General features: G+C 38.9%; 1 protein-coding gene across 5 annotated transcripts in view; it reads left to right on the top strand.

Moving 5' to 3' along the window:
* Positions 1-12,329, top strand: part of CHD9 (chromodomain helicase DNA binding protein 9) — an 88,016-nt gene that overhangs the window by 30,706 nt on the left and 44,981 nt on the right. For 3 of the 5 annotated variants that reach the window (XM_054269562.1, XM_054269563.1, XM_054269564.1), the window contains one exon: positions 3,166-3,500. In XM_054269562.1, the coding sequence (XP_054125537.1) occupies positions 3,166-3,500 (335 nt within the window). Of the gene's footprint in view, positions 1-1,882; positions 2,023-2,330; positions 2,354-3,165; positions 3,501-12,329 lie in introns of those variants that run through there. The other 2 variants (XM_054269565.1, XM_054269566.1) reach the window with 2 other exon arrangements.

Below are 12,329 nucleotides of genomic sequence, written 5' to 3'. Positions count from 1 at the left end.
CATTACAGATTTATTTGGCTTAGAATGGCTGGCTGGTGCCTTCCTGCATCTTCATGAATGTCATTTCCACGTGGTTAGAAATGTCATAGCAAAATGTAAAAATCCCCATGGTCTGGGATTTCTAACAAACAGCTTAATGTTTGTGCAGTGCAGGAGACAGAACTCGGCAGGGATAGTAACAGAGCAAGATGCAGAGGAATTATAACATAGAGGAGCCTCGGCCAGCATGCTCACAGTTCTACAGTAAGAGTGTAGTAAATGTTGTTGAGGAATAAATTGGGAAGCAGCTTTGAGCTCTGAGAAAATGCAGCAAAGAAACTTTGTTTTAAAAGGATAAAATATCTAGAAGAGGCTGTTAAAGGATTCACGAAAAAGCAACCATTTCTGGATTACCTACTTAATTATTAAGCATTTTTTGTTTGTTTGTTTCTGGCCCAGGAATGTTCAAGAACTGACCAATGTAACACTACTGCCTTTGGTAGCATTTGGCTTTTGAGCTAAAATTATACCAAGGATACTTTAGGAATATTTTTTTTGTTGTTTAGCTGATCTCAAAATGTAAAATAGTTGATTAGTTACCATTTTTACCAAGATATGAAATAATCACCCTTAATGATAAATCCCTGCAATTTACTGTAGTTACTGTAAGCAAAATGTAGAAACATCTTGTCTAGAGTTCTCAAAAGTAAAATTAAAATGTGGTAATTGTCCTTGTGATGCTGCTGCATATTTAAAGAAATATCCTTGAATTTAAGTGGTATTGTTAAAAAAATAATCAATTTAAAGTATTTGTGCCACTAGTGTTTTTACTGGACAAGGAACTTAATTTTGAAATTAATCTTAAATAGAAGTGAAATTACCTTTTAGAGTAATGACTAATCTTAACAATCTCAAAATCTTTACCATATTTTAAATTTTCTATGGAAAAACATATATCTTGCAAAATTAAGATATATGTATATATTGAGAAAACCAGAAATCAAGTCCCGATCTTTCTTCAGTCTTCTTGAGTGGGCTTTTGAGAATCAAGGATATTGCTAGGATGGAGCTATGCTGTCAAAAGCTTCTTGGTTGTTTTTTTTTTTTTTTAATAACCTTGCAAAACCCCAATCTTCTTTTTGGTTTTATTTGAGATGTTGACAACGCATATTTTAAAACTTGTCTGATTTTTTTTTTTTAAATAGCACTTTAACCCAAGCTGGGAATGAAGAGGCGCTTACCAGAGAGCCGTGTCCCGAGGAGGTCTCGGCCGCAGGGTCCCGCAGGTCTGGGCAGAGGCAGAGGGATAAAACCGAGCAGTTCTTCCATTTTATGTAGGAAGCAGGGAAGCCTGTCAGCAAATGATTTATAGTCACTCTTACCATCGTATAGTAATGAAGTAAATGCAAGAAAAATAATTAAAAAAAAAAAAAGTATATTGGAGAGCAAAATCTGTTTGTGAGGGCAGAGGCTGGGATTCGGCCGCTGTTCCCGGTGCCCTCCCCGGGCTGGAGCCGCAGGGTTGCGGTGCAGCGGGTCCGGCGCACACCGCGCCCGGTTCCCACGGCTTTCCAGGGAGCGAGCAGCGCTGTGGGCGGCGCTGCGGGCGGGGAGCGGCAAGGGTTAAAGCCGATCCCCGCGGGGGTTAAACGTGGAGCCTAATGGAATAATGACGGGTAGCACCATCTGCTGGCCTAGTTCCGCGGGGAGCGGGTCTAACCAGCGCTAATATTGGCGCTGATGCCTTTTGATGCTTTGTGCGTTTCTTTCCGCGCTTTGTTGGGATCCGGCGCTCCGCGCACGGCGGGGCCGGGCCGGGCCGGGGGCGGCGGGTGCGCGCCGGGCAGGGCGCGGGGATGCTGCTGAAGCGAGCGAGCGCTTGGGGAGGGCTGAGCGCGGCCCGGCTGCCGCTCGCTAAATAGGCCATTTAGCAATCTTCTCCCCATGCTTTTCTCCTGAGCACTGCCGGGGGTGCTGCAAAAGCGGAGGGCAAGTCTTTGTCTGACGCCAAAAATGTCTTCAGTGAAGAGGCCGAGAGGAAGGGTAAGTGAGAGCCTGAATGAGTGGGAGGAGGAGGGGTTCTTTGGGCTAAAAGGCTAATGGGATTGAATAACCTTCCTTATTACTGGCTGCTGCTGCGGGAGCCGCATCGCCATCTTGAGCTGTTCCCGAGCTGGGTCCGGCTGTTTGTTGCAGCCCCGGGGCTTTAAGGTGGCCTCGGGAGCGGCCCCATCCCTGCCTCCCGCCCCCGCCGCCCATGAGGCTCGCTCCTCTAGAACATGAATCCCGGGAAGTGCGCGGGGTTTGCCCAGAAAATGTGTTTGGAAATTCCTGGTGGCTTTTCTTCCTGCTCTAGGCAGAGGCGCATTTACGGGTGAGAACGTAACATAACTGTTATCTGCTGGGGTTTTGTGTTTGAATAGGAAATTCTTTCCATTCCTCAAAGGGGGAGGGGAGGAAAGCAAAAACATGTCTTCTGGCTGGCTGCAGGAGAAGCTCATCAGCCCCGTAAACAATTCTGCGTCCATGAAACGGGCATTAAAACCCCGGAGATAAAAACAAGTTAGGTCTTTTATCCGAGGCATGGAGTGTATGTTGATCTAAATAAAGGAAACGCTGCTTTCTGATCTCTTTATGGATATAGAGCTGTGTAATTTTAGTTTTGGTTTTATCTTTTGTCTGTCTTTTAATCTTGGTGTTGTTCGAGCATCTGTTGTGTTCATCGCCGAGTTAGTCCTGTAGATCATTCATCTGCTTTAGGGGAGCTGTGGTCCTGGTATCCGACCAAAGGCAAAACACTGATGCTGTTACCTTCGGGAGCTCTTTGCTTTTTCATATTTTACTGGAGGTGTTGGATGTGTGTGTGAAATGTATGGGAATGCTGCAAAGGTTAAAGATTGCTTTCTTTAATTACAGAGGTGGAGAGACGGCTGAGAGAATTTTAGAAGGATAATTTTTACTGACTTTGAGTACTTGGATTGGTTGTTTAAAACCAACAATTGATGTAGTTATTTTGAAACCCACGCAATTCTGTGGTATAAATGGAATTCCTCATTTTTTGTGTCCACATAAGTCCCTGGCAGTTACATTTTTTTAAAATGCATATCACCAAAATTACCAAAAATGTTTGCACTTTTTCGTTCTATCTTTAAAGGGATTTAATGTACTTTTTGTTTCTTTCTACAGCCTCCTTCCAAGAAGACTGATGGTTCAGGATCATATACTAAGTTGCAGAATACCCAGGTGAGGGGAATGTCTGAAAAGAAGCAGAAGAAAAAAACAGACTCGGAAAGTAAACAAGAGAAGGCGAATCGCATAATATCCGAAGCAATTGCAAAGGCAAAAGAGAGAGGAGAGAGAAACATTCCACGAGTAATGAGCCCTGAAAACTTCCCCAGTGTTTCAACTGAAGGAAAAGAGGAAAAGAAGGGTAGAAAAGTTAAATCCAAACCAAAGGATAAGGAGACTAAAAAGCCGAAAACTGGTTCCTCATCCAAACTTAAAGAGAAAACAAAAATAGGGTAAGTAGATTAAAACATTGTCTTCTCTTCAGACTGTATTTCCTTGATTAAAATGGAAACTGCTTACTGATAATAAAATGTTCTCCTCTGCTGCCTACACAAAATTCTTCCTGATTAAGTCCATGTGTGGACTCTCTCATTCAGGAACAAGAATGCTCTGTTTTCTCTTTAGATAAAATCACTGTAGGAGTGTCCTTTTGAAAGGAATTATTTTAAATACAGATTCTAAAATATTCTGTACTCACTTTGAAGCATAGATCGAAATACCTTCTGTCTAGCTTGGTAATCCATTCTGACTCCAAACTGAGTTTTTCTGGATTATAAATGCTGTTTTTATCAATTTTGGCATGTAGCTTCAATACAGTGTGCTTGATAAACTACACAGGGAGAAATTGGAATTTTAATGAACTTGTAGACAAGAGAGTATTTTTACAGATATCACACGTATCAAAAGTAAAGCACATACTGGAAAGATTAAATTATAAGAATTTTGTAGTCTTCACTCATATCAATTTAATCTGCCCTTTTAAATAGTTTGCAGACTCAGCTGGGTCAAGCAGGGTGGATACCTTAGGGTGAGGAGCTTTTGGAGTGCTCCAGGGGTTTCAGGAACTCCAGAGCTAACCTGTGTTGCCTGTTTACTTTTAAAGGAGAGTGTATGATTTCCAGTATTAAATATATCAGTCAGAACTTTAAATAGAAATCTTAGTTACAGTCTGATTTTTCATTTCATAAATCTGTGCTCTTTTTGCAGTAGCAGAGATATTAACTGGCATATCTCTGAAATTTAAATGTCTCATATCCATATGTATATTTTACTGTATGGAGCAGAAATGAATGTTCTTTTAATCAGTCTATATCTCTGTGTTTTCTTTTTTCCTTGTAGGGATCTTTTCTTACATGTTTGAAGTGAACATTTTTGAGTAGTTATCCTGTAGTTTGAAGGTTACTGCTCTATACCCAACTTCATTCTTAACGTGAAATTTCATGGTGTTAATTTCTTTCTGTTCTGTTTATGTGTTGGCACATGATGCTGCTTGTAAGCATCAAGTACTTCCTTTTCTTTTTTTCTCCATCTAGTTTAAGGTGGGATTTCAGATGTGTACTTTTGTGAAGTTGATTTCACTTTCATGTTTCTGAATTTACTCATGTTCTGTAACAAACGTTTTGTGGATCTGTCTAATCAGAAAACTTACACTGTTGTTCAGGTAGTGTCAGTTTCATGAAACCTTGTGGTTTGTCCTCAGTGTGCTTTTTATTCATACTTGTGGACAAAAGTAATTGACAAAATAATTGACAAAACCAAAATAATATCATTATGATATACTACATGGTTGCCATAATATTTTTACTTTTTTAAATGGAAAAAAAAACCTAAACTGTTACCTAGAATTTATGGTTGTGCGCTCAGTTTTGTGTTGGTGCTTTGCTGTGCACATCACTTAGGATCACTTTTCAGGATTTCATCAGACGGCGTCAGATGAGAAAGAGACATTTCTCAAACTGTGTTTTTAACTAAGGTGTTTGTGTTTGATGCAGAATGCATGCAAGCTGCTAGAGCAGCTCCCATTTAATTGTTGTCAGTGTTTCATCATTTTGCGTTGAGCTGTGGAGGTTTGTGTCCCCATTAGTTACCAGTTTGATCAGCTAATACCCAGTAGCACTCTGCTAACTTAGTCATGCTGCCAGGTCTTGCTTTCATTATGAAGGATAAATACCTAAAGATGGAGCAGTCAGGTCCTGGTAAGGAGCTCTGAAGAGTCTTCTAGAACCACCACATATTACAGATTTCCATTCATATTCACAGAATTCCATTTTATTTAGATGGACAGCAGCAAATCAAATCCTTTGAGACATCAAGATACTTCATTTTTGTATCCAAACAAATTAATGTGTTGTGTTGAATTAGCACTATTGTGTATTATTGATAGAAATACCTAAAATAATAACTGCTTAGCAAGGAATACCCCAGGGATTCTGCAGAGCAGCAATTGCAATAAGGCCTTGATTTTTTAAAAGAATAATCTTAACAAACCCTACTTTCTATGCAAATGTAACTGTTGATATTACAGCAGAATAATTACTACACTAACACTATACTTGTCTTTTCAACCATGGTTCAAAAAATTTTGTGATTAATATTTTTTTTTATTCAGAGAAAACCAAAATTAAAGAATAAGGCATTTAGAAGACTAAACAGCTCTGGTAAAGGTTTTGTCCTATCTTCAGTTCTTAAAAAATATTTCTTAATGAATCGAAGCACATCCTTGGAATCATTAAGTCAAAATAGGATTGGGTTTTTAAGCGTGTGGGTTGCTCCATTGATTTTTCTCATTACCTTAAAATAAACTTTGACTGAATCTTGGTAGAAAATTTTACTATGCTAAAATAATACCTGTAAAAGACAAGAGCTTTATTGGGCAGGAAGGGAAGGGAGGATCTCAGTTCAATGAATTTTTTTTTTTCTTTGGATGGAAAGATTTTTGAGATCTGTTTAAAATGGGATTAAAAAGAATTTAAATTCTTTTTCAATCAATAATGAGAAAAACTTTATAATATAAATGTATATACATATTTGTATATTTGGCATTCCTTACATTTAATCAGAAAGCAAAACCTGAAGCCCCCTCATGTTTTAAAAAGATAAGCAAATAATTTCCAACTGTTAGAAGCCATTATGAACTAATTTTTCTGCAAGCAATATAGTTGTGCGTGAAACCTTGAAACCAGTAAAGTTTTGCCATTAAAAAAAAAAAATAAATTTACCTTTTTAACAGTAGCAGAGAGTTTGTTTGGGTGCATCTGCTGTTCCATTTTAGAAGAAGGTCTGCTGCGATACATCCATCCCAGATGAATAAATTTCTTTTCAGTCAGGGTTTTCTATAGCAAACTCATTTAACTTCCAGGAACTGTTAAATCTCTTGCTTCAGTCTGGATTTGGAGTGCCAGAGCAATGCAGGAGGTGATGCAGGGTTGGATGTGTTTGAGAAGATCTGAAATCACATGTATGTTTTGGGTGACTCCTGTTTCATTTTTGCAGGCCAAGACAGAGCTGAGTGATCTGAAACAGTAACAAATATATTGATTTCTTGGTTGTTTTTTTCTTTTGAGAAGTGTTTGAGAAACCATTTCAATCTGGTCTTTCATATCTCTGCTCACAACAAGCACAGCCTGTTCAGTAAGAGCGTAGCTGTACCCTCTGTAGCCCAGAACTCAAACAGCAAACTCTTATTTAGATTGTGATCATAGACTTTGACCTCTTAGAGGGCTTTATTCTGTGTAGCAAGGTCTGGGTTGCTCTGGAGGAGGATTTTCGGAGTTACAGTTGAACTGTAGAGCTGGAACACTAATTGCAGAACAGACCTTGATAAAATTGCCTGATAGCCATCGGTTAAAAAAAAAAATCCTTTAAATTGTAATACAGCACAATTTTTACTGAAATGGAGTAGCCCTCATCTGGGATCGAGATGAGTTTAACTACTGTGTCTAGATTTAGGGGCAGGATGATCTTTCAAGAGTTCCTGATTTTTGTTGCTCAGACAATCAGTTTGTGTTTGGTGGCTTCATGTTAATTGTTTATATTTTCCTTCGTGATGCTCTGAGATCAACATGCGCAGGAAAAATTTGTAGCACAATTCATTCTGATTTATCAGTGCTAGTTAGAAATTGCTGGCAGCTACATTCTAGGCAGGCTGTAGTGTCTTTCGTAAGGTGAGGGTAAAGGTTTTAGTTTTTGGAGCTGTGAAGACAAAGAAATAATGCTTATTAATTTCAGTCAGGTCAGTTAGAACTGGATTCTGTGGTTAGCAAAGTTTCTGTGCCATAAGAATTGGTGAAGATAAATGACTAAATTGTATTATTAGCAATAACATATAAGGCTATGACAGAAATTATTAGAAGAATGTATGTATAATATATTTAGTATTACCAAAGTTAACTAATTTGCGTTATGCACTGATTACTGATTAAGTTAATTCTTCAAAATTTGCTTTACAATTACTCTGCAGACAGCAGAACCACTTTGTATCCTGGCTATTTACCAAGGTGTGTTGACATTTAGGAATCTATTTAAAACCTTTCATATTTTTGCACAGACCTTGTTTCTATTTATAAGCTCTTCCTAATTGATTCTACTTCTTCCATCTAAGGTGATGCATATTTAATCTAAAAAGTCTACTTCTTACCACTTGATGTGAAGAATTATGAATTTGTGAACATTCTCTTGTTCAAAAAAGTAGATTGGCATTTAGGTTTTATAGCTCTCAACGTATTCCCACCTACTCAAACATAAAATTAAATATCACAGCCCTGATGAAAAGCAACAGCTCTGCACTGGTGATGTAAAGGACAATATCAGTTGAATACATTTAGGTAATTTCTTTTTTCTTAATCACTGCATAGTTTAAATAAATAAGTCCCCCAAATTCTAAGAACTCAATTTACAAATGCTTGAGTCAGAGTGGCAGTCCTTCAGTTCAAAACTGCTGCCAGAAATGGCTGTATTATCTCATGTGTTAAAGAGCACTGGTGGATTTTGTTCATTAATCCTTGAATTATGTAGCAATGAATCCAGCAAGTGGGATGTGATGCTGTGCACTGCTGAAATGAGTGACTGTCCTTGTTGCCTTGTTCCTCGAAGCAGGTCTCACAAATACTGTTAACAAGCAGTCTTAAAACCCAGCACCCTGACAGATAATCTTTGCTTGTTGATCTGAGAGTGTTAAGATGGGTTGAAGCCCTTATAAACTCAGGTGCTGCCTCTGGAGCCATGGGGAGAGGGCTGGGGAGGAGCTGGGTCTCTGGCACTGCTGCTGGGGAGGTGCCTCCAGCTGGGACCTCCCGGGGCAGGGGCTGGCATTGTCCCCTGTTAGCCAACATTGTCCCCATTAACTAGCATTGTCCCCTGGTCCCTGCCAGCCAGGCAGGGGCTGGCACTGTCCCCTGTTAACTAGCACTGTCCCCTGTTAGCTAGCATTGTCCCCGTTAACTAGCATTGTCCCCTGGTCCCTGCCAGCCAGGCAGGGGCTGGCACTGTCCCCATTAACTAGCATTGTCCCCTGTTAACTAGCATTGTCCCCTGTTAACTAGCATTGTCCCCATTAACTCGCGTTGTCCCCTGGTCCCTGCCAGCCAGCCAGGGGCTGGCATTGTCCCCTGTTCACTAACTTTGTCCCCATTAACTAGCACTGTCCCGTTAGCTAATGTTGTCCCCATTAACTAGCACTGTCCCCTGTTAACTAGCGCTGTCCTCATTAACTAGCACTGTCCCATGTTAACTAGCATTGTCCCCATTAACTAGCACTGTCCCCTGTTAGCTAACATTGTCCCCATTAACTAGCATTGTCCCCTGTTAACTAGCACTGTCCCCATTAACTAGCACAGTCCCCATTAACTAGCACTGTCCCCTGTTAACTAACATTGTCCCCATTAACTGGCATTGTCCCCTGGTCCCTGCCAGCCAGCCAGGGGCTGGGGAACAGCTCTGTGCTCAGAAAGGAGGGGTGCTTGCTGAATCTTGAGTTCTCTTAGATCTGTTAAGGTCATTATCTTGTGTCCTGATTAAAATGGCAATAAATTCAAGGTTTGGCCATCCTTCTGGGATGTCATTTTGTTTATTATTTGGCATTATTGTTTCAATGTAGTGTGAGCTGGAACTGACTGATCGTTCCAAAAAGACTGTTAGGAGTGCTTTAAAATCTGTGCACAGTCCAGAAGTTATTAATTGGAAATACAACTGGAGAAGGAGACAGTGGCTAATATTACTGTGTTAGTATTATTTATGAAACATAAAAGGATGAGCGAAAATGCTTTTATACCAGCAAATTAACTCTCATTCAAGAGGCTACAGTATCTTGTCAAGGAAACTTCTTCTTTATATTTTTAGCAGAGTTTCTAGTGATAAAGAATTGCTAATACTGTTGATAACGTAGGAGTATTATTGTTAGTAATTTAACAAAGTGCTTTGGCTACAAATGACAATGTCTGAGTGGTGACTCTGGACACTAATAATTAGCAACTTGGTGTTTTCTGTTTTGGGAAAATTGCAGTAGCATGATGTATTAAAGGTCAGCTGTACTCCCTATTCCTGACGTGCCTAATATGTATTTGCTGCCTTTTTCTTTCTATCCTCTTTAATATTTCCTTGTTTATTCTTTGGAGACTTTGGAAAGTGTTTATCACTTTAAAGCTGTTCAGAGTACTGGCAGTGTTTCCATCGTGTTCGCTGCTATGAAACAGAAGGGGAAGGGAGCACATTCTTACTGGTTTTCATTTAAAAGAGAGAAGTTGTAATGCTCTTTAAATAGTGGTAGTTGGTAGCTTTAAAGAATGGTAGGAGTCCTGTGCTAAGGATCAGACGTAATACTGGCTCATGAGAAATCTTCTTTTTAAACCTTTTTTGTGGTGTAAGTTTCTCAACATCTTTAGTTTGTAATTATAGAAGAAGAAAATATGTAATGAAGAAATCTGCAATGTTTAATTGTTGAAATATTTATAGTTGTTATGTAATAAGATAAATGTGAATTGAAAAAGGCAAGAGAAAGTGAAATTGAAGTGGAGTCTGGTGATATTATTTATTCCATGTCTACAGTGTGCTGTTAACTTTTCATAGAAACAGAATAGATAGTTTCTGTTCAGAACAGTTTGTTTCAGGGTGGAAAAAGGGATTTTAGCCAAGGATCTTTATGCTTTCATGCAGAAATTTATAAACTGGCAAGAGAACTTGTTCGCTCAATGAAAATTTCTCACAGAATTAATCCAGTTTACAAGCTTCTGAAAACCATTGTTTTCACATAGCAGATTTTTTTAGAAGTTTTGGGCCAAAATATGAGCAGATTGCATTTTTACTGATAGAAATGTATGACTTTAGCACCATACTGTTGTTCAGCAACTTCTGATAGCAAGGAGCATTGTGATTCTGGGCACTGGATCAGAAAGAAGTAAAACTGCATTTGTTCCTGTCGTTGGCACCATATCCATATAGAGGAAGAAACATTCTGATCTACAGCATGCAGAGATGTGCAGAAAATTTCAGGGAGAAGCTTGTGAGGTACTGGGGATAGGGAATGCAAGCTCGAAGATACAAAAGCTGACAAATGGAATATTGTGTGTAAGGTGCAGGGGCAGAGCAAGAGGTGAGCCCAAGGAGGGACTAAAACCAAGAAAAGGAGAGGAAAAATGTGCAAGGGAAGATGGAGCTAGGGCAGTCTAATCACAAAATACCCCATGTTCTAAAACAGTGTCCTTAAAATCCTCAGCTATTCAGTGGCTACCACTAGAACCCATAGAAACCCAATATCCCTTAAGGTTGTGGTTTTTGAATACTAAAGCACCCTTGAGCCTAAAATAGTAAACAGTAGTGCATGAGGTGAAAATGAGCTGTGGTTGCACAGATACAAATATTTAATACAGCAACATGCATTTAAGAATTGTTTTAATCTACCATTTCACAAAAGAGGATCAAAATTTGGAACAGATTGCCCAGGTACCTACCAGCTGTCAGCCTTGGAGATAAGTGGAACTTAACTGGGCTGAGCAACATCAAAGATCTCTGAAGCTGGCCTTGAGTAGGAACCACAGGTCTTCCTGAGACCTCTTCCAGCTTGGCTTGTATCTTAACACTTGCTTGATTAAAGAACTTTCAGCTATCCTTTTTCTTTGAAGGAATTTAAGAGCAGGGAAAAAATATATTGATACTTCCTACCATTTTTCCAAACCCTAAAGGTGCAAACCAGGGACTTGGTGGGGTGGATATTGTTTCATGAATCATCTTCTAGGAAATTACCATAAGTTTACCAGCTTTCCCTTTAAATGCACATTAAATTTTAGCATCCAGAATTCCTTTTAACAACAATTTCAGAAGGTCAATCACAATGTGCCTTGTCTGCTTCATTTTGGAATATATTAGCTGATTTGACATATTAGTGACAAGTGGTAATGTAACACTTATATTTTATGAAACAAAGTGAGATAAAAATGGAAAAAATTATTATCCAAGTCCATCACTAGAAAGTGTCATATTGGACAAATACCCAAGAATACACGTCTTAAAATAAAAACCAAGAAAAAAAGAAACATGACTCCTAATCAGAGCTTGAAGAGTGAGGGGAAAAAAATGCTCAAACTAACCTTGAAGTCAGTAGGGAAACCAGTGTATTCATTGCTGAAAGTATTTCCTGTGATTATGAAACATGTTTTCTAACTAATAATTAAACTGAGAACACCTAATGAAAAGCCAAGGACTAGAATTTACTTGTGAATAAGAAGCTCTATGATTATGCTGACTACAGCCTCATTTCAACCTGCATCCATCAGTGCTGTTCACTTTGTGCTAAAAGTGAAAAAAAATTGGAGTGGAAAAAAACCCATTTTAGCCTTTCCACTGAACACACATAGTGATTAAATATTGAAAAGCCATGCAAATATTCATTGCTTCTGAAGTTATACCTGCAGTCTTTTGTAAGCAATGCTGCTTGAACTTTCCATAATGTTTTGGTAATTTAACATGCTTATGTTCCTGTGAACTGTTAGTCTGGACATAGTAAAATATGTATGTGTTCTCTTGTTTGAACACTTGCAAAGAGAAGTAAATGAGTTGTGTTTCAACCATTATATTGTCACCAATAGTGTTCTCATCAGCTGACCAATTTATTTGATGTTACAGGCTGTAGAATAACTTGTATTGTCTGTATAAACACTAAAATCGTGTGCTAAATTTGTTTGTGACATGGCAGAAGCGCTTCTATGCTGGAACACTCTCCTCATTTTCTGTTACAGATCTGATCATAAGAGACCATATGAAATATGTATTTTAGGACAGCTCTCTGTGGT

Source organism: Melozone crissalis, unplaced genomic scaffold (assembly GCF_028551555.1).
Source record: "Melozone crissalis strain CALT ecotype California unplaced genomic scaffold, PUWL_Pcris_2 ptg000007l_1, whole genome shotgun sequence".
Taxonomy (NCBI): domain Eukaryota; kingdom Metazoa; phylum Chordata; class Aves; order Passeriformes; family Passerellidae; genus Melozone; species Melozone crissalis.
The sequence above is the reverse complement of the archived record's forward strand: the minus strand, read 5'-3'. Positions and strand labels throughout refer to the sequence as shown.